Genomic DNA, 23,915 nt, shown 5'->3' on the forward strand with positions numbered 1-23,915 from the left:
AAGTACAGAAAAATCACATTATTCATGAAAAATAAATATTTGTTTTTATAATGGGCATAGTACATTAATAGTATGGAACAGGGCGTAAAAATCTTTATTTTTATTTTTTATTCAATCTTATGAAAGACCCTCGTCCTCCACTTCAATAAGACCAATCTATAAGTAGTTTTGTCATCCTTTCATGTCTTTTGAAGTCTACGTTCTGCAGATGTAAACAGTATAAAACCCTCATTAACGTGATTTTATTTTTCAGCAATTTATATTAACATTTTTTCTTATCATGACTTGGTAACAGGGTTGAATCATCACAATGGAATGAAATGGTTTACCTGCCTTATCAGTCTGAATAAAAGGACCAATTATTAATTGAATTAAATAAAATAATGAAGATTGTCAGTCTTTATTTTATTTTATTCTTTTTATTTGCAATGGGGAAGATTATTCGGTAACAGGGTTGAGCTCAATATTTGTATACAGCCATTAGTTATATAGTTATTATTAATTAAAAAAAAATCTAAATAACTTATTACAATTAGTTATCTGTATACATTTTCTTCATGTATTATATTCAATTTCACACTTGTTTATAGATTATACATTTTATCATTATATTTGTATGTAAAAAAATAATTCCTCATTTGTTTCTGTCATCACTACATGATTGATTGATCGAACCATAATGACTTAAATACTAGCTCAACAGATAATGTATTTATTAGAAACAGTTAAGTTCAATCCCTGTGAGATAACACAGTCCGAGACATCACCATTTGATGAGCTATTTTTTATACCCAAGTGATTTTATTTTAGATTCTAGTTTATCAAACATAATTAACAAATATTTCTCACATTTTTTTTTTTTTGCAGTTTGTTTATGAAAGTGGCCAGCATGCTTATTTTTGATACATATAGTCCATGATGCTGCAGAACTACTGTGTAGAGATGACAAGACATGGTTTCACAGTTGCATAAGATTCACATTTATTTGGTTTCAAGTCCTAAAACATTCTAAACATGCTTTTATAACACATATGGGTCACATTCTTCACAGGTAGTAAAAGTCAGAGAAGCAGAAGAAGAGGTTTGTGACACGGGATAGGAAAAGCACCTCAGACAACACTCCCAAAAATGCCTAATGCAAAGACAAACAGACAGGAGTTCATTTAGCATGTACTAGTGTTGTTTGGGGGATTTCAGAAGTGTGTCTATTCCCTGAGATATCACCCATGTTTCAAAACCTCTCGTCTGGCTCTGTATGGTTAGCCCCAACATTCACCAATGTTTCTTCTAATAAGATTGCCACTGGACCAAGAAGAATCCCAAAGAGAACTGGTAAAAGACTAAAATAAGTTCCCTAGCTATGTAAAACTGACAGCACTTTGATAGTCTTTCAATAACCAATCAGCATACCCGTAACAATCAAGAAAGAAATCCGATTGGCTGAAAAGTGTCAAAGCATTAACATGATTACAATCGACTGACAAAAAAACTTGTAAACAGTTGAGAAATAATAATAAAGTCATATAGACCAAAAAAATACATTCTTCATGAAAACGATTCACAAACAGTGTTTACAACTAGGAATATAATACTGTTCATTTCACACGTTATAATTGCACTGAGAAATGGTCTTCGTTGAAGAGTGAGGTAAATATGCACCATCTCATGTCTATCAGGCATTATTTTAGAAATCATTTTAAGACAATGATGGAATTTGATTGATGAAAACTTTTATCTTAATCTCTGAGGTTTCCAGAATGGCATATGGTCAAAGGGTCAAAGAAACTGGGTGCTTTGAAACCAATAAATAACGATCAATACTTTTCCTAAATGAAAGCACGCTACATGATGATGACACACAAAAGAGGTAGTTTCAATGAAAAATGAATAAAAAGAAACAAAAGAGGACACTTTGTTGAATATGAAGGAACGACAGAAATCAAAGACCTAGATGGAGAGTGTGGCTCTTTTACAGGTCTGCTACGAGATTCAAAAGCTTCCCTCAAAAGCCAGATTAACAAAACGGTAAAAAAAAGGGATATTCCTGAGAGACCAAGCTGGAAACAAGAATGCAGGTCTGGGAAACTCAATTCAGGAAGGCTGGTGTTTAAAGTAGCTTCATTTGCGATAAATCTCCACCTTCGAGTCTATTCTGACGTGGGTGATGGATTACAAATGCATTCTTTCGTAGACCAAGTCGGTGTGTTTGGACCTTTTACCTGTAACAAACACTTCCACCGTATCAAGAGTTTAGTCTGACATTTAGCTGGTTCACACTCCAAAACAAGCCCTCGCGAAAAAAGAAAAACAGTCATGATATCTACCAAAGTAAACGACGTACAAAATGAATCGACAACAAATGAAGGGACAAACGAATGCGGTGTGGGATGGATGAAACGTTTAAGATAAAGGACACACCATACGGACAGATGTGTAGCATCCACCAAAACAACACAACGCCACCAAGGTTTAGCTGCACTTGAGATGGGCGTTAGCAGCCTGAACGTGCGTCTTCGGTATGTGCCCCTTTGTCATTGTCTGGTGCAAATATGTAAACATTACGACACATATCGAATGTGTTTGGAATGTCTGAAATGATGAGAGTTACAGCGAGCACATCCACTGACGTCTAGCTAAAAAACAACAAGGCATCAGATGGCTTGTCATAACCTGACTAGCTAGCATCTCAGTCATGTTTTTTTCCTCTAATCAGGTTTACAGTAATACTCAAAACCAAAACAAAATACTCTTCAAAACAATACTTCCCCCTCCCCAGTCTCATAAAAACAAACAAAACAAAAAAAACATCTAAAAGGACCTACAATGTCCAAAATACTACAAACTACAAAACCTACAAGTACATCAGCATTGCGGTATTTGAGAGAGATGCGAGTGAATTATAAAAACAGTAACTTTTTACCCTGTTTAAAATGTGAGGGAAGGAACCAGCAGCAGACCAGAGGAAACTAAATCATGAGGAAATCCATTTTTCTCCACATCTTTACTCAAATAAATGCCCTTTATTTTAGTTTGGAAGATATATTTTAGAACTTTGCAATCAAATCTGATGCTAATGCTAATGCTAATGATTCATGGTGATTGAATCTCTCCAATGCTCAATTTCTACTGATAAATACTTCAAGGTCAAACTCTACATCCTTCAACGAGTACTCCAAATTAAGGAATCAATAGTTTTCTGAATTAAGAACGCCCATACACCACATTTCACTGCCAGAATGAGTGCAAACCGTCTGGAGTGTGCAGTTTGATGACCGAAATGGCTATTCTCCCCAGAAGTCTCTTGTGTTTTTAACAAGGGTGAGCAGAGCAGGGATAACTTCCCTCCAAATTTGCATAACACTTTGGTCAAAAAAGAAAAAAAAAAGAAAGAAATCAACAAAAACAATATTAACAGACACATTCTGTTGTCGTTTCGTCCCCAGCCTATGATTGTGAAACATACCCGTACACCTCTATTTTGTGTAAACAATCACGCTCTCCATCCCGGCCTTGTATGGTAAGATAAAAACCCATGTGTTAAGAGGTTACGTGACTACCAAGCGTGTGTTTGAGAAATGCACCTCACCGCAAATGCGTAAGAAATGACAAGACGTTCTCAAACTCAAGACACAGTGTCGACGTTAGCGGCCACAAAACAGAGAGGGAGCACGTGAAATGCTTTCTTCCTGAGGTAGTCTTTCAATAAAACAATTCCTTTCATACATATCTGTCCCTATCAGCAGAAAGTGAACAGAAGTATAAAATAAAACCAAGCAGTAGATCTAATCCGATCAGTGGTTCCACGTCACATATCGCAGTTGGACTGAAGCGTGTGAAATCCACTGCGCTTTTTGTGCACTTTCATTTGAAAAGGAGCATGTGCACAGTGTGGATCAACATACATTCAGCTCTGTCTGGTAATAAATAGAGAGAAAAAACAACACTAATCTAAACAAAATGCGTAAAATAGTTTCTTGTCACATTCATGAGAGGAGAAAGAAGAGGGTACCGGGAGTCCCACCCCCGAATAACACCCTGCCCCCGTGCAATAGATGGGGAGGGTGTTTTCAAGGGAGGCGGAGCTAGTTGGCAGGGGCGGTACCCTTTGTCACACAGGGGGAGGAGCCTGTCCTGTAGTTGTTCAGACTTGACTTACAGGAGTGCAACACTGCCTTAAACAGCAGGGGGAGCTGCTCCAAAGGGATGTTGACCAACTTCCCTGAATAACGAGGGGAGAATGGTGAGATCTGACCGTTAAATGGATGCAGTTCTTATTAAAATACACAAAATGTGTTGTTTTTGGACTTACCTGCAATGCAGCGGATTTCTGGCAGACACATCATGATCTCGGGAAAGCGTTTGGGCTGGTGAGGGTACTTGTACTCAGTGAAATCCTGACAAACGTACCAATAACGTTTGTTCAACTGCTCCAACTGGGTCACATTGGTCAGCCCGCGGATATCTAGACACATACAGAGAAATATATGAACACGTGCTTTCGGTTTCGTGTCATAATGATGTTATGGCTCTTATTGTTGATTCTGCAGATCTGTATTATCTGGTTTAAGTGCTCATGCAGAGAGCAGTGATTATCGTAAGAAAAGTCAGAAGAGCATCAGCATACTGTATAATGTTATATTGTATTATAATGGAAATACTTCCTGTTTTACCCTGGTTAAGGAAATTGATGGCCTTCATGCAGGCATATTCCTCATTGCTGACCTTCATCTGATGGAACTTACGGAACAGATAGATCAGCTTCTCCATCACCTCCATCCCATCCTCACTGAAACTACACAAACAACGCATCAGTCAACTATAGATCCAACATCTGACCTCACAGCTACGTCAACAAGGTCCAATTGGTGTTGAAAAATGCCACAATGCATCTGAAGTTAATTACAAAGTTTATTACAAGCATAAAAGGCACAAACAGTTTTGAGGAGAATACAGGGAGAGCACAGACATAACATGTCTGTATCATTCTGCCTTTCTCCCACTTACACACACAGCGGCCTCCACCTCCATACAGAGATGCCTGAGAGTACCTGAAGCATGGAGAACAGTCTAACTATCGTGATTAAGCACTAGTAGGGATCACAACAAGTCCTGTATGCACAGAAGAGCAGGAAGAAGATATTTCTCAGGCCCAGATTCTTATTAGCAGTATCTGATCAATCACTGTATTGAATCGGTTCTTAGTAATGATACAAACCGATCAGCAACATGCTTGAAAATCATAGAAAAGGAAATAAAAGGTGTGTGACATAAGCTCTGTATTCCTCACCTCTGCAGCTCGTCATCTGACGGGGTGTATTTGTCAGTGACGCTGGCGAGGTCGCCCAGCACCTGGGCGCTGTAGACCGTCAGGCAGGCCAGCAGGATGAGCTCCTGCCAGGTGGCGCTCAGGAGCCGCGTGTAGTCCTCGATGGACAGCTCGCAGAAGAAAGGAAGCTTCTTGATCCAGGAGATCTGTCTGAAGAGAAGTTCATCCGCCAGCCGACACAATAGTGCAAACAGCTCCACCTGAGTGACCCGATACCTGCAAAAGAGCATTATGTGAGCATTAGTACATTTTATGAATGTTATACTGATAATGCGTAGAATATCAAAATAAACTGCGGGTGGCAGATCCTTTTTCTATTTAGCGCCCAAACTCTGGAATACATAAAGTTCCTAACATTGTTCGGGAGGCAGACACAATCTGTCATTTTAAATCTAGAAATCTTAAAGACCCATCTCTTTTACCTGGCTTAAGCATAACACACTAATACATGTCTAATACTTAAATCCGTCAAAAGGATTGTTATTCTGCATTAATTAGATAAACCAGGAACACTTCCCATAACACCTGATGTACTTGCTACATCATTAGAAGAATGGCATCTATGCTAATATTAGTCTGTTTCTTTCTTATTCCGAGGTCACCGTGGCCACCAGATCCAGTCTGTATCCAGATCAGAGGGTCAATGCAGTCACCCGGATCCAGTACGTATCCAGACCAGATGGTGGATCAGTACCTAGAAAGGACCTCTACAGCCCTGAAAGACAGCGGAGACCAGGACAACTACATGAGCCCCAGAGACAGATCCCCTGTAAAGACCTTGTCTCAGAGGGGCACCAGGACAAGACCACAGGAAACAGATGATTCTTCTGCACAATCTGACTTTGCTGCAGCCTGGAATTGAACTGCTGGTTTCGTCTGGTCAGAGGAGAACTGACCCCCCAACTGAGCCTGGTTTCTCATGAAATATTTAAGTTTTTTTCTCCATTCTGTCACCAACAGAGTAGTGGTTCCTTGCCGCTGTCACCTCTGGCTTGCTTAGTTAAGGACACTTTATATTCAATAAAATCATTGACTTGATTGCACAGATACTATCTAAACTGAGCTGGATGATGACACCACTGAATGAAATGATGAACTGCCTTTAACTGAAAATTTTGTGTTTATTATTGTTATTTTGCATTATTAACACATTAATCTCCTATTTAATACTGTAAAGTTGCTTTGACACAATCTGTATTGCTAAAGCGCTATATTAATAAAGGTGAATTGACTTGACTTAAAAATGAATGATGGCCCGCATGGGTGTTGGGTGAGTGAGCTGTTGTTTACCCTTCCTCAATGAGCATGGGTGTGCCCAGCGGGGCCAGTTCCTCTGCTGCCACCAGCTGGCTGATGAGGGTATGACTCTGGGGGTACAGACTCCGTGGCTGGGTGGCATATCCAAACAAGTGAGGCAGGAACTGGTAGTGCTGGGCCATTGCGTTGCCAATGTACTGTTCCCTCAAAGCAGCGGTGTAGCCATTCAGCTCCACAGAACGACTGTGTAGGAAAGAAATGGAAAGGAAGAAGAAAAGAAATATAAGTTGCAATACTTTTTTACGCTTTTTTATTAAATGCATTTGAGGCAAATACAGAGGAATCCAGTCTTTTGATTCACGTTCATTGTAGCTAAAACCTGTAATCTAAATTTGTAATCTAACATGTAATCTAAAAATTTGTCCTTTTGCATTTTTTGAATTATTCCCACAAACTGCTGTTGTTGCAGCGGAGAAGGGAATACTCACTTGGACGAAAGTGTTGATACAGGAGATGGCTGATTCCCATCGGAGACGCCATTGCCAGGGGAACTGTGGTCACTGTCGCCGTTGTTTCCCCAAGTGTGTTCCGGCATGTTGGCATCATCCTTAAACTCCTGTCCGGACATAATCCGTTCAATCTCCTCATCTGAAATCTGCGCAGAGAGATTTTTGATCAAAACTGTGCAAAATCTAGTATTGAAACTGAATGAGTCATTCATTAGGACTAAAGGAGCAATCACATTTACAATTGTTTCGTTTTGCCGATGAAATCATTTAAATATAAATTAAATTAAATTAAATTAAATTAATGCATTTAGCAGACGCTTTTATCCAAAGCGACTTACATTGCATTCAGGCTAACAATTTTTACCTATCATGTGTTCCCGGGGAATCAAACCCCCAAAGCTTGATAACGCAATGCTCTACCAATTGAGCTACAGGAACACTATGAATAAAAATATATTTCCTCATGCAGATTTCGCAAAAGATTTAGGGTGGTCCCATGGTTTTGCAAATTTAAGATCAAAATTCTACTGCAAAATGCAAAATGTTTAGTACGATGAGTGCTCACATTTATCAGAATATTGCATAGATTCAATAAGATTATATGCAATGGGAACATTTGGGAGAGATTTCTCTACATCAGTTTTGCCAATTTGTCAAGTTGACCAACAGAAAGCTGCTTGGTATGAATGTGACTTCTGTGAGAGCTGTACTCTATACACAAAGTCCCTTTAAGGCAAGTCATTTCACTCGCCGGCCATCTTTGAAACACCTCTCTTGCATGCAAGTTCAGCTTCTATCTCTTTGAATGGGGAAACATCAAATTCTCCAAAACTGTTTGCCAAGCTAATGATTATTAGCCTAAGTGCACATCTCAGAATGCTGACTGTTTCTATAGCAACAGGGACTTGAAGTGATGTTACAGATTAGCGATTGGCTCTTTTACTCAGAAGGCGGGGCTTCTTTCAATAGAGCGGCCATGATAAGTGTTGAATTTCCCCCCATTCAAAACTGAATGAGTGACATGTCTTGGGTATTCTATAGTCTTTGTTCATACATCACTACACTATTTAAAATAGACGATGGACCTTTTTGCCTGCAAAAGTTTTGCAAAAATTCATAATAAATGTAATCACACCTTAAAGTTACATTTCAACCCAAAATATAAATTGTGTCATCATTTAAGTTGTCCCAAACCTGTACGAGTTTCTTTTTTCTGTTGAACACAATTTTGAAGAATGCTGGTAACCAAACAGTTGACGTATCCCTTTAAGAATTTAAAAGAGTTTGTCAATTCCATCCTGTAGTGAATTTAGACCACAGGAGTTATTTACTGACAAAGCATGATACCATGAGCCTTATTTTCGCTTTTCATTCAAATATGACAGAAAGAGACAAACTAGCATTTAAGTCAAGGCCGTGCACTAAAAAAAATCCCTTTTCAATACAGTTGATGGGCTCAAGCCATCTTTAACAGTGCATTATTCTGTGTAAGATGAATCAAGCATCTATTGTGTGTTCCAGAGGCAATTAGGCCGAGTCAATAAGATGGCAGTCTCTAGTGCTGGGATCAGGTGCAAACAAGAGCGCTATATGGACCAACAAAGCTAAACCATTATACCCACTTTGTCCTGTCAAACACAACACAATAAATACGGCTCACCAGGGTAAACACTTCCATACACTAATATTGCACACCCAATGTATATAATAACAGAGCCTCAAGTCTTATATTCAGGGAGAAATACGAAGCAACGTTTCATTCTGCATCTACAATAACATAAACCTTCATATCAAAGGCCATGATTTGGATTATTAGGCATGTCGAGGGTCACAATCAACATATTCCCTCACATGAGAATTAAATACATTCACCAAATCCTGCAATTCACACAAATGCAGAAAAGCAGTTAAACACAATGATTTTATGAGGTCAGCTGACAATGAATGTGAAGATTGACAAGGCACTCCATTCACCGGTGCTCTGGCCTTGAGAACAGCGACTCCTCTGACGAAATTAACATCTTTAAATTACGCTGAGGTCACAAGGCCATTTATCGGCACGTAGGGCTATTTAACCCAAAACTCTATTCGGCTCGTATTCATATGCACTGAAACTAATCAGCTCTATTTCCTCCATTCATGACAGGAGAGGGCATGAACGCAATCAGCACGGCTGCTTTAATACACGGTGGACACGAGAGACATTAAAAACCAATGAGAAACTCGAGATGAATGGCAGGGCAGGGATGCAGTAATTAAATAGTGACTTTTAAAAAATCCTGATGAAGAGAAATAGAAGTATAGAAGAGCGGTAAAGAACTGAGAGATCAGAGCACAGCATCTCATCAGACAGGAATAGTCGATTTTGTTTGGAAAGAAAAGTGTTGGTGTGATGAAAGCGAATGAGAGGTTATGTGCACCTGTACAGGACCGATGCTTTTGTTCCTGCCTCCCGGCATGCCATCTTCTCTGATCGCTGAAAAACACAAGACCAAATAATGAGCTGAATGTCCATTTAAAAAGAATGTTACCTTCGAGATGAGGAATTCTGCGTGCCTCTGAAATGCTTCGCCTCTTTTCAGCATTCAGATGGAAATGACTAAATTGCTTTTTATATGCCTCATGATTTAGATGTTAACTGCTGAAAAAAACTAAATGAAATAAATTCAGCAGGGTTTCAAAAACACAAAACTTTGGAGAAGAAAACCAAACATTATAAAAGTGTGTCTAGAATCTAAGCTCAATACAGCTGAAGGTGGATTGGAAATGTTGCTCATAAATGGCAAATACTTTGACACCGTTCCTTGCCCTGAACGTTAACTCTCTGCTATGTATTGATGAGTAACCTATTATAGGAGTTTTCTACCATCAATGTTTTGAGTCTAACATCCTTCAGATAACGTAGTAAAGCAATAAGCCACTGAAAGCTGTGCGTCGCAGTGATTTGTCCACAAATAAGGCTTGTTGCTGAGTGCATAAACCCCCTTTAATGTGGTAAAATCACATATGGCTTTTGCTTTCATAAACTGACAACAATATATTTAAAATATGTCATATTTAATTAACAATAATTACAGTTCATACGTTTATGTTTTAACATTTTATGGCTTGTCTAACTAGATTAAATAGCTTAAATATGTTAGAATTGTGTTTAAAACAAACCGTACTTATCTTTTTCGGAAAAAAGTTTGCTTAATTGTATTGAATGTGTACTTGTAGTTGCAGGAAATATCATATTAATTAAATAAAAGGCCACTTAAGTGTACTTATAGAGAGAATTTTATGACTATGTTTCTTAACACGCTTAAAAAAATTTTTTACTTCAAAATAAATGTCATAATTAAACATTCTACTTCAAAGTACCTTTTAAATTATTTAGTTATACAAATTTGTCATGCTTTAAAATTGCATGCTTATTTTGATACGTTGACTAACAAAGTATAGCACATGTAAAGCACTTAAATTTAAAGTTAATATATTTTAATGTACTAAAATGTAACTTTATCATTACAAATAAGTATTTGAAAATATATTTAAATACATGACATATACATTTCAATGCAAATTAAATTAATATCATTTAAAGAATGAAGTATCCGGCAGTACTTTAACCATATTTCAAGGACATTTATTAACTATTAATTAGTTAATTAACTAAGGTAATATGAAATTACAGATATACTTAAGCCCTAATAAATAAATAAAATAAATAATAAAAAAAGTTTAGCTAGTTGTGTTTCTCTTTTAATTGCAATTATAACATGCACTTGTCGAAAAACATTACATTCAGTTCACATATTATATAGTATATTTTAATCTGAAATAAGTACTGTTTAAATATATGTTAAAGTTTACTTCTTTTTCACATGGGTTTCTCATCTCTTTTGGAAGTTTTGAGAGGAGTATACTGTATGGTTCTCAGGGGAGCTGAAGCTTGTATATAAATAGTAGCTTGTATGCAGTGTGAATGCATCTACAACCAATATAACAATATAACAATCATCTCCTGAACACTTCTCAATCTTAACCCAAACATAATATGACAGTAAAGGATGAAATGATCTGTGACTGTTGTTAAAGTCTTGTTTTTTTCCGAGATGTATCTAAAGCTCAGCCCTTGTGTATTATTGTCACTAGAGGGCAGTGGTGATTGTTTTTATGGGTTTTAAAACCAATTTGTTTTGGGGGTTTTTTTCAGGGCAGGGCTTGATTGGGCTTTAGCCCCATCAGAAACTTGCTTACATTTTTATTTAGTAGTGGAAATGGGCTTCCATACAATTCACTTTAGAGAAAGTTAAAGTAATAAAAAAAAAAACTGATGGAGCTTTCTAACACTGCATTAAATGGCGCATATTTTCTGAGACAACAAGAGACGAAACTACTCCAGCATATGCTGATAACAGCTGATAACGGTCTTAAATGATTCCCTTAATATTTCTCTTGTGACCCATACACCCAACTAGGACAGCGCATCATGCGGTGATTATTGGAGGGAAATAATTTAATGTAATTTAATAATAAATGTAACCTAATATTAATAGGCCTAATTATATCAGCTCTTGTTATAATATACACTAATTGAAAATGCTAAATCCTCTTAATATTAAAATTTTTGACACATCTCAGCACTCAGCACTGTGTGGAAATAGCTGTAAGACTTTTACGTCCCTTTATCTATTGTAAAAAAAATGTTTTCCTGCCAGTTGGCATCGAGAGTGACTAACATTATTAATAAAAGTTGGATATGAGAATTTTTATAGCATAGAAAAAAATTAAAAATTAAATGTGACTTTATGGAAGGTGCTGTATGTAAAAAACACAAGGTGGCTAAATTTTCATAATTTTTGGATAGCTGCAGCTTATAGACGTTCATTACTTTCACTCAGTTTAGTTTTTTTGAACCCCCCTCTGAACTGTCTGTTACCAAACTCCCTTTAAAATATGATTGTAAAACAGCTTTCCTAAACAGCACTAAAATGACTAATTAATGTCCCTGTTGAACAGACCAAATTAGACAAGCTCGAATTTCCATGCAGGTTCAGACTGGTCAGAGCTGGTTTGGCTAGTAAATGCTGATCAGCCAGTCATGCTAAACTCTATTGTGGAAGACAAGAAAATAAAAACAGGTCATACTAGTTTAAGATGAATTTTGGTTAACCAGCTCAAGTCGCCTAGGTCAGCTTTGTTTCCCACCATCTGGTAATCCAGCTGATCAACCAGACTGAAGCAGCTAGAAAACATGCAAGAGTTTTAGTTGTGTGTTTAAGCAAGGTGACAGATATCTCTCACCTTTGCGGTTCATTCCCATCTGCAGGCACTTGAGCAGCCTGCAGTACTGGCAGCGGTTGCGCTGTTTGCGGGACATCTCGCAGTTCTTGTCGCGGCTGCAGCGGTAGACGCGCTTGTTGCAGATGCTGCGCTTGAAGAAGCCCTTGCAGCCCTCGCAGGAAATAATGCCATAGTGCAGTCCTGTGGCGCGGTCTCCGCAGATAAGACAAGAGCGCTGCTCAGCCTGCTCATCTGAGAGAAACACACAAACAGACAGAGATAAGGACCACAGCATGTAGAGTACACATGTGCACCCAAATCTATTTTGTATATTTTAGATCAATTATTTACATGACAATCTACTGTACATTTATTCATACCCTAAAAATCTTACAGACCCCAAACTTTTGAATGGTAATGTTTTCGAAAGAAGACACGGTTGCATTTATTTGATTTGAGAAAAGTTATATTGTGAAATAATTTTAAAATAACTGTTTTATATTGGAATATATTTTAAACTGTTGATGCAAAGCTGAATTTTCAGCATCATCACGCCAGTCTCCAGTGTCACATGATCCTTCACAAATCAGATAATTAAAGTTAAATGCATTTCGAAAGACATGTAACATTACTTTCAAGAAACGTCCAACAAAATCATCAGGATTCATTTGTAGAGAGAAAAAAAGAAGACTTCTTTAATTGAGACTGAAGGATCCTATTCCCACAACACCAGGACACACACACACACACACACACACACACACACACGCACCCTCCCCCGGCTCCAAAACAGGATCCTTGTCCAGATGAGAGAGTGCCATGGTAACAGTGAATGGCATGGCCACGAGAGGAATGTGCTTGCTCACCGCGGCTGTGGCGTCACGGCTGACTTAGCGAAGAAAGAGTTCAAACCAAGAGCAGAGGAAACACTAACCCTCGATTCCTCCTCCCCTACATCCCTCTGTCCCGCTCGTCCGCTGTCAGAACTATGAGATCAGCTAACACCGAAGCCAGGCCCCCGTCTGCCGCCTAATGAAGCTGTACAATCAACACCTGACTAAATCCACATACAGTGGAGAGAAAGAGCTGAGAATGAGCTCACAGTGAGCCGCACTGCTTTTAAGAGGCAGATCCCTCAACAAATCATTCCGTTTTTACAGATTTTTCTAAAGAAAACTTAAGATTCACTTGAGAAAAACAACTACATCGTTAGAAGTATTTTCAGATTTAAAATTACTGGACTGAAAAATAATGTGTAAATCCGACAAGCTATCAGAATTTCATCTACATATTTACTACATAGCCATACATATTTATAAATATAAATAAATCAATAAAATAAATATTTTTATCAGTTTGGGCCTTTTTTTTAAGATGTTACAATACTATACGAGCCATAAAAGCCTCATGTTTCAAATATACTTTATTAAAAGATAAGCTAAAAATGTAAAACTATTCAAGCTTCTTAGCATTATAATGATGCCATCTTTCCATTTGTGTAAAGGTGATAGTTTACTCTGGTGAAGATCTACAGGTTAGTGAAGTGGAGATGTCACGATAAAGCATTGCAGAAAGTCAAATATGGATAAATACAAACAAGGATAGTTTCTGCGTGAAAGAGCGAGAAAAAAAAAAAAAGGAGAAGCACTGCTGTTGACAGAGAATGTGGCAGGACCGGGGCTGTGGACCATTGATGGAGAGTTCAAGTCATAAAAACAGGGTCATAGCCCTTTGCCTTTTCTTTCTCAATATGAGAAGGAGTTTCACAGGCCCGTCGTTACAGCAGAGTCAAGAACAGGCCATTCATACCATCTGACATGCCTTTTACTCCTCTATAGGACAGTATGATTACAGTGCAAATGCTGCCTTTTCTTTCGGCTGCCTTTCTGTGGGCTTTCAAAGCAGCGATGCTCCAGTGTTTTCTGAGGAGCACGGGGAACTGAGAAGGGGTCAGCAGTGCAGCGAAACAGTCGAGGGTTATACAAGTGTTAAGTGTGGGATTTTCAGTCTTATTTTACACAGTGTTTAGTCTCTCAGGGGGGTTAAAGGTTCATATTTTGACTTGAAGCATGAGAATTTGCTTACAAAAAATGTAAAAATGATTTACAAATGAACTGATAGATGACTGCTGGGGAAAAAAAAAATATCTGCGTAAATATTTTCCTTTCATTTTGCTTTATCAGTAAAGGCGGTATTTTAGAAAAGGGTCAAAAGAAAAACAATCAGTCTGGTATAATATAATAGTGACAGTACAGGCATTTTGACGCTACAAATGATTTTCTATTTCAAATAAATATTTTTCTTTTGAACTGAGAATCCAGAAAAACTGAAAAATAAAATGTTTCCACAAAAGGTTAAGCAGCATAACTGTTTTCAACAATGATAACAATAAGAAATGTTTCTTCAGACCAGCATATTACACTGATTTATAATGAATAAATGACAATCCACAATTTTTTCAAATAGAAAAGTTATTAGAAATTGTATCACTATTTCATGTTTTAGAAAACTTTTTTATTGTTTAAACTAAATGCTTCAAATGTATGGTTCCTCTCACTGAGAAACTTGCATAAATGTCAAGACACATGCCGAATATCATCAAAAGGCTGAAAAATATTGCGCCAATATATGTTTAGTCCTATATGGTGGGTCTCTTGTGTCTTTTTTTTGTCTGTCTGTCTCCCATTGAGAGATACTGGGTGGGAATATGCGAACAGACTCTCGCTGATCTGTTAAATGGAGATTAGGAGACTTCTAAAAGCTTTGCACTATTACCATCTGAATGACATTGGCATTGAGATACCTGCGGTGAACTTTAACATACTGAGAGCTTTACTATACTGGACCGCAGGAGTCACACATAAAAGAGCTTACTGTCAGATAAGGCTTATATGAGCCTTCCAAAGATACACAATAGTCCTCCTTTACCGTTTCTCAGTGCTAAAACTTATGCATCTGCTACCAAATCATAGACTGCTTGTGTTTAACAGACAAAAGCAAGTCAACCCCCAGCAAGACGACATTTATTGGGTTAGTAAATGAATCTGTATTTAGCACAAAAGTCAAATGCATTTGCATTCTCAATAAACTTTGGCTGTGACTTCATACCTTGGTGGCATTTTTCTCAAATGGAGAGGACGCCGTATGCAGTACAGTAACACTGACCCTTCCTTGTGACCCCGAACCATTTGCCTGGAATTCCTAGCAGATGTTACGTTATGCAGGAGGCATTTGAAACCATAAATTATTGACCAGTGTATGTGAAATGACTGACTTCCTTTAATGAGAAAACATTGCTTCCAAAGTTGGCTTCCTTTATTCACACCCTGGCCTGCGTTGATTGGTTAAATTTGTCACCCTGTCTTTCAAGTGCATGGCCACCCTATAAACCTGGAGTCCTCTCACACCTTCACACACTTGATCCCACAGCGTCACTTCACACCCCTCCGCCCCGTCACTCACACACACGCTCCAGAAAAGCTGCCGGGACCAACTGCCACGCTTGGTTGTGGAAAATGAAAGCGGCTTCTGGAATTCTTTAAAAATCAGCAAACCAGGATTTTAGGCTATATTAAAAAAATAAAAACAAACAATAATGGTCTTTAAAAATTATGTTTAAAAATGAATTTGATAAAATATTTTTCTTATTTATTGCTTTTGATTTTGATCTGGCAAAATATGATCTGGACATGTTCTTGACCAGTCTGGACATAATTATTCCCTTATGTGGTTATGTCCTCGTCTATTTCGAGTGACTGAGAGGCGTGTTTAATGTGTGGCAGAATGAAAAAATCAGGTTTATCAATTGATCTGAATCTTTCCTGTTGCTTCGGGCTGTGTGTACCCCACCCTCTGCACTCACAGGGCTCATACCCCCCACTGCATGCACCTATTAAAACCTGCATTGTTACCCTGAGGTCAGGCCGGGTTTCAGTCCATACTTTACCACAAGCAGCAAATGCAGATCCTGCCTTTTAAACATTGACACTGATCCCAGTATAAGTGACTAAACATACAGCTCAACAGAAGTATAGTATTAAAAAAAAATTAAAATCTTACATTAAATGCTCAAGTTATTTAGACTTTAGATTACTTACACAGAAATGCATATGTTAAGATATTTTTGTTTACATACAAGTTGTACAAGTTGTTTTTGTCAACAAAATTAATTTCAAGCATTTAGGCAGAAAAGAATAGAGAAATGAGAAACATCATTAGAAATATTTCTATTCAAGTGAAAATATGACAGAAAATACACTATCATATCATTTTTTTTAATAACAAAATATATATGTATATTCATCAAGAATACATTAAATTAATCAAAAGTGACATTATTACATTTCTATTTTAAATAAATGTTTTTCTTTTGAACTGTATATTTATCAAAAAAAAAAAAAAAAAAAAAAAAACGAGTTTAAAAAAAATATTAATATTAATCAAACAGTGATAATTGATTGCTAATCAACATATTAAAATGATTTCTGATGGATCGTCTGACACAAAAATTCGGCTTTACATAACATGAATAAATGACATTTTAAAATATATTTCACAATATTAATGTTTTTACTATATGTTTGGTCAAATAATGCAGCCTGATTATGAAAAATTTACCATGAAATTATCAAAATATCACATTAACCCTACTACAGTTACTTTTTACAAAAAGGGTTGCACTTTATTTTACAGTACGTGTACTTACATGTACTAATAGTGTACTTACAGTGTATTTAACTAAGAAAGTTCTGGTAATACAAGGTAACTACATGGGGTAGGGTTAGGTTTAGGGGTAGGTTCAGGGTTAGTACCTAGTTATTACATAGTTATTGTAATTACTAGAATAAGTACATTGTATGTACATAAGGAACAGGACTGTAAAATAAAGTGCTACCAAAAAAAGTATTGTTGAAAAATGTAGAAAGCTTCTTACACAAGGCACTATTAACTGTCGATACTATCTCTATTTATGCCTATTTATTTTACACTAGTAACAGTTACAGAAACTCTGATTACAGTGGTGAATGTTGGTAAGGATGTGTGTGTTTTCTGTAAAGCAGTGGCCATGTGTCCGGGCAGGTGTGTGTCTCAGCAGCGGAGGATGGGAGGACAGAAGAGATGATGGCGATCAGAGAGCGGAGGATGGGGGGAGAGAGAGAGAGAGAGAGAGAGACAGAGGTCTACCTCTCTACAAGGGCTTTGTCTTTCGTTTCCATTACAATCAATCCCAGCTGAGCGAGCATGAGGTTTGGGAGGGTGGGTGAGCTGTCCTGTACTTTTTCCCGCTCTTACTCAACTCTTCCTCTTACGTATGATCTATATGCACATGCCTTTCACTTTGTGCAGATGCCTAACCCCGTCAAGTCTGTCTATACATAAATCAAATGATTTCATAAATCAATTGAGATCTCATTCGTATTGGACAATTCAAAGCCAAACTGCGATCTGGGGTGGATCACGGAAATGCTGGTTAAATAAGAGCATGTTCTCTATCCCGAATGATTTCAGGTACCCACCGATCCCGTTCGGATCTCCTCACCGCCTCCACCGCCTGGACAGTGTTATGTTAATCATCTGAGCTCCACACTTTCACAGTCATGACAAGCTCAGTCTTTCTCAAACCCAAAGCATGAAAGAAAGAATGAGGAGACTCTCTGCTCCCCTTCCCCCTTTGACCTGCACACTGTAGTAATCTCATAACCATCACAAGAGGCCTGGAATTAGCATGTGCTAATTACACTGAGGCTCGGTCTTAATGTAAAGCAAACAGTTCTGCTTACATAGACCAGATGAATCCTGGAGCTCTAAGAAAAGCTTTGTGCTTCACTTACATCTGTTTCTGACAGTTAGGTTGGATTTAAACCAGATTTTACAATTTTTTCCCCCATTTTGAACCTTGTGAAATCATTGTAAATTTTGAGATGTTCAAGATGCATTCATTATACATTACAGTTCACAAGTTTGGGGGAAATAAGAATAATACTTAATACTTAATTGATACTTGCATTAAGTAAAGATTAAATGTTTCACAAATCTTCATAATCGAATGATTTCTGAAGGATCATGTGACACTGAAGACAACTAATGATGCTAAAAACTGATCACAGGCATAAATTGCATTTTAAAATATATTCGCATAGGAAAGAGTTGAATTAAATTGCTTTTTACTGTGTTTTTGATCAAATAAACAAAAGAGACTTCTTTCAAAAATGTTAATATTAATTTAATCATCATTTATATTATATCACCAGCTATATGAAACCATCTGAAGGCCAATTAACTGAAACCTTGATGAAACAAAAGTGAAAATTGAAACCTCGTAGCCAAACGGCATTAAGGACACACAGAGTAATGAAGTTACGTCAGAATATTGACGCGTTCATCCAGATCTCTGCGTTTCTACATCATGGGCATTGTTTGGCCTCTCAGTAGCATCTATAGTTAGCTTGACAAAATCAATAAAGGCCATCAGCAGATAAAACACATCAAAACCTGAAATATTTGCAAACATTACACAAGACAGAGCCGTATTGATCCCTCATTGCAAGGGCAGATGTTTTTCGTAGCTCACCATGATCAGAGATCTGCTATCTGGGTTTATGGGTCAACATGAATACGGTCGAGGCCTCTGAAAACTTTTCCTTCTTAGTTTCATCTGACGTGATTGACTTAAAAACCATGAGAGTTTTTGTGCAGCTCTTCAAATTATGAATGATTCTAGTCTATAATGGGGAAAGTTGTTTTGTGTAATTTTTGTGTGGTGAAAATCTCGTACCAGAAGGGTTTCAGCTACAGATCAGACCTTATTATGAATAGATGCAACGATAAATCAATGAAAAGGGATGAACACAAACAACACTGATACCAAACATAACACCATTGTTTATCATACTTTATGTGAGAATCGGCTTTATGTCTCCTAATGATAGGACAGTTGGGTTAGCTGTACACTGTAAAAAAGATTTTTACATTAGATATATGTATATATATATATATATATATATATATATATATATATATATATATATATATATATATATATATATATATATATATATATATATATATATATATATATATATATATATTATTGATTATTGGAGATTATTGGAGAAACTAGTATTCTGTTCTTCTACATCAAAATTTCACATTGAATTCAATTTGCTACTTGCTGTTTCTTTGTAATTATTTGTGAATTTACTGGAAAAATCTGAGTGAAAATCTTTCAGAGCATTTCCTACAACAAATTTTTTATTTTTTTATATATATATATATATATATATATATATATATATATATATATAATTTTTCACACTTAAAATTAAAGGTTCTTTATCGGCATTGTTGGTTCCATGAAGAACCTTTAACATCCAATGAATCTTTTAATTCCATAAAATTAACTTTATAGCGTAAAAAGAATCTTTGGCTTTTTAAAATGTTCTTAACACTAAAATATGTCTGTTTCATGAAAGGTTCTTCAAGAAACCAAAATGGTTCTTCTAGGCCATCTCTGCAAAATCTCTTTATTTTTGAGAGTGTAGATGTTGACACAGGCTCATTTGTTGGATAGCAGAAAGGCCACTTCCTGAACAGGTTTTAGTTACTAAATTTAGCCCAGAATGGCTGAACCTGTACACCCTGATGTCCTCTGCTGCTATTGATCTTCACTTGAATCTCCCTCCCCCGTGTGTATGAGCGCACACAAACGCCCCTCCACCACAGAGGTGACTTCCTACATGGAAGAGTGACGAATGGAGCTGATGGAAACATGCATGGAGAAACAGAGCAGGAGAGATGAGAGAAAGGAATAAGAGGAAGAGGGGACAGAGGGATGAGTGAGAGATCACTGAGAGATCCCCCACTTCTGTCAGAAACAATAACAGGGGAGATGGGCGGCAGGAGAATAGGATTAGGAGGAGACAGAGGAGTCGTGTACAGTGTCCTTTCAGCTCCCCCAGACACACTCACACACACACACAATAGTGCTCTCACATACCACCCTTGAACATATTCACCCTCCAGAACAATACTGTGGCATTTTCCAATCAAGGTGCATTCAAATTCAATCACAAAGCCACAAAGTGCTCTCAAAGTGCCGCCCAGGTTCCTTTCGCAAACCTCTTGTTATCATAATCGCTTGTTAAGAATGCACAACAACAGCTTATGCTTGGCCAATATGGGTTTAAACAGCCGACATCATTAAAATCAGTGACTAATGGCTGATATAATGGCAACAAATTAATGTAATAAAATTAAATTAAAATATTTGTAGGTATTTTTTTTATTTATATTTAATTTATTAGATTTAATTTAATTCTAATAGCATTATTTATTTATTAACTGTTCACAAGGCTGCTGTTAGAACAAACACACTGACTATCGGCTGATGCGTTTGCTCAAACTGGCCTAAACTGGCTCGGCTGATATAATGGTCAGTCTATCACTAATAACCTCTACATATAAAAGTGTGTGTTTATTTAGATTACATATTTAAACTCTTATCTAACTAAGCTGTTTAAATCAATGTCTTATAAAAGCAACAACATGAAAAGCAGTCGAGGTGTTCAATTTATTCTGAATCATGCCATTGAATCCGATTTAAAATCTATGAAACGGCTTCATGATCACCTTTTAGATGCATTGCTTTTTTCGACAATTATAGAAATGTGTGCATTTAGACTAGGAAAATGTGTGAAAGATTTTCTGTAAGCCGTTTCGATAAGCCTGAAAGCAAACTATTTCAAACATGCAAGGTGTTACGACTGATTTCTTCCTGAACGAGCCTCCGGGGGCTTTAACTGTAGGACGAAATAGTCCGAGAATTTGAAGGCGAGATCACGCCTTTTCTAAATGGCATTAACTTATCAAAAGGTGTTTTTGTTATGAAAGCACCTGGAATAAGTAAATCAGACGCACACAGAAAGAGCTGTTTGCACCTTTGTTCATTATGTGAACGCTTTTTCACACCAGCCTTTGAGGAAGGTCATTGGTGGGCTTAAAACTGGACTTAAAACTAACACAGGGCAGACAGAAAGCTAATATCACATTTATTCAGAAGTCAGCACGTGTGCGTTTAACATGGGCTTCACACTTCTCAACCCTTGTTTTTGTTACGGGCAGGAGGAACAATGGATAAAGCAAACTATTCTTGCATGTTGCCATTTTAAAGAGGATGAATGCTTGGAGATATTGACTTTTATAATAGTAGATTTTTTTAAGGAGTTGCTAAAGGGTTGCTTTTGGTGTCAAGGTTCAAGGCCACCGCTTTAAGATGCGATGTTTTTGATCTTTAATGTAGTGTGGGATATCACAGCGCCAGAACAGAGCAAACTGAGATATGATTGTGTGGCCAAACTGATAACATCTCGAGCACTGAGGGGTGAAGTTTGGGCTACAGTGATAAACCCACGCGGGGGATGTGTGGATGTATCGGGGGTTTAACCAGATGATCGTGGAGCCTCGCTGACCCCCGCTCGAATCGCACGAGGACAGCTGCCTGCTCAGCACAGAAAACCTTTTCCAGATGGGTCACATACCACAGAGCACACACACTATCACCGTAAACCCACTAAATACACAAGCACGAGCCACCGAACTCCTGAGCCAGAGGGAAAAAAATGTTGCAACATGGCCGAACGATGCTAGACAGAAAATAAAACAACATATTGTGCAAACTAGAAATTGCTTAAAACATGCAGTCCATAAACAATATGTGATTATAGTTGCAAAGCTAAACAACGTCTCGTTCCAAAAAATCAACTGTTTCTCTAAACCAAACCTGATTTACTAAGAGCTCAAGTGAATAAACATACCTAGAAATTGGTTACTAAGCTTCAATCAGCATTTACAGCAAATAGATGTAGATATGATTTAAAATAGACTGGTCAAAGAATGACACATAAACAATTACTGTGCCTTTTTTGTGAATATGCACGACATATGATTGATCATCATAAGTAAAATAATAACAAAGTGTTGTAAAGCTAAAGACAATAAATGAAATTAATATGATAGCAAATAACAGTATGCAACATTTAGCAGCATAACAGACCAACAAAATCTGGCTTATCAGCTATTATGATACAAAAAAGGCAGAAAGCTGAATGAAATATTCATGATATTGGCTTTACCAACATCTAGTGAACAGGATTTTGAGGTTTCACAAGGAAAATTTTATCTCAGACTGCAAAAAAAAAAAAAGAAAACGTAGAGTCCAATTCTTCCTACAGCTGTTAGCTTTAGCAGGTTTACCTTTCAGGAACACTAAGAGTACCAGGATGGGCCTTATTTGCTTGTACATTAGATACACTATTAATCTGATATCAGCACATACAGTCTTTAACAGCCTTGCTAACAAACCCCCGTCTCTATGAAATGGGCTCTCTGGTCCCTTCTTGCTGTTTTTCTTACCTTCCCACGAATCCATTTCATGTCTCTCCTGGGCTCGCTGTCATCCATTCATACATGTATCCTCCTCAGAAACAGCGTAGGCCTCATGACTCTTTCCTTGTCCTCCTCTTCTTTCTCTTGGCTCCCTCCTCTCCTCTGCTCTGACTCTCACTGATCCGCCTCTCAGCCTCAGCCCTGCTGGTCAGTTTCAGCCCGGTCACATGACCGCTGAGTTCAGGCCCCAGGGGTCACGGTGTGGCCGGAGGGCCAATGGCAATGCGGGGGTTATCTGAGTGGAACTGATAGCCCTATTTTACCCTACTGCTGAACAATGCAAGCCACCTCCCTCCCTCTCTGACTCGCTCTACCTTTCTCTCCTTCGCTTCTTTCAAAGTCAGCAGAAGTGCACGGACGGTCGAAGGCTGCAAACCTCAACTCAGGGACAGATTCAATTGAGCCGTTTTGTTGTCAAAGTGTATGAAGCTTGAACTGTAAGCCATGCTAATAAAAATACATCACGTAATCCTATGTTGCCATTCTTTATATTTACTACTTCTACTAATAATAATGTCATTATTGAGACATTTTTGGTCAAAAGTTTCTAAAATCTCCCATAGCTGCAACCTGTTGAATATTATAATTATCCAGAACCATTCTGAATTAATATTAAAGCATACATCATGGGTGCTTCTAGGAGGCCAATGAAAGAGAAGATCACCCCAATCCAGTTCAAGCCTGTGTGATAGCATTAGCCTCTGCTAAGACTAATGACGCCCCCTCCCTGAGCCACACAGAAGAGGCTTTCACATTCAAATGCAACAGGAGAGTCAGGAAGGGGGTGACTTTGTCATGTAGAGGTGAGGAGGGGCGCGTATAGTTGAGTATGAAGTCGGAGGAGGTTCAAGTTTCTGCTGCAGCTGTCACTGCACGGCTGGGTTTGACCCTAAGGCTACCGCTGACACATAAGCTAAATGCATTTAATTATCTTCATGCATGCTGGAGAGCTGCAGACATTCAGCAATCACAATGACACAGTCATGCCTTTTGTTTTTAAATGCCTTCTCATCTCCGAACATCACTCAGTAATATAAGATGCACCCAAACATTAAATATTGACTTGGGGTCTGACCTCAAACAAGCAAACACCTGATTCAGAAGAGGCTGAT

At 37.7% G+C, this 23,915-nt stretch overlaps 1 protein-coding gene across 1 annotated transcript; it reads right to left on the reverse strand.

Annotated features, from left to right (window-relative positions):
* Positions 1-956: 956 nt before the first annotated feature.
* LOC113070678 (nuclear receptor subfamily 6 group A member 1-A-like) lies at positions 957-22,945 on the reverse strand. The gene is made up of 9 exons (XM_026244068.1): positions 22,771-22,945; positions 12,382-12,612; positions 9,513-9,568; positions 7,072-7,238; positions 6,617-6,826; positions 5,288-5,542; positions 4,671-4,792; positions 4,310-4,462; positions 957-4,219 (listed from the first exon to the last, which is right to left on the reverse strand). The coding sequence occupies exons 1-9, from the start codon at positions 22,784-22,786 to the stop codon at positions 4,083-4,085; spliced, it is 1,347 nt and encodes a 448-aa protein (XP_026099853.1). The 5' UTR covers positions 22,787-22,945; the 3' UTR covers positions 957-4,082.
* Positions 22,946-23,915: the final 970 nt, after the last annotated feature.

Source organism: Carassius auratus, unplaced genomic scaffold (genome assembly GCF_003368295.1).
Source record: "Carassius auratus strain Wakin unplaced genomic scaffold, ASM336829v1 scaf_tig00005214, whole genome shotgun sequence".
NCBI classification, from domain to species: Eukaryota; Metazoa; Chordata; class Actinopteri; order Cypriniformes; family Cyprinidae; genus Carassius; species Carassius auratus.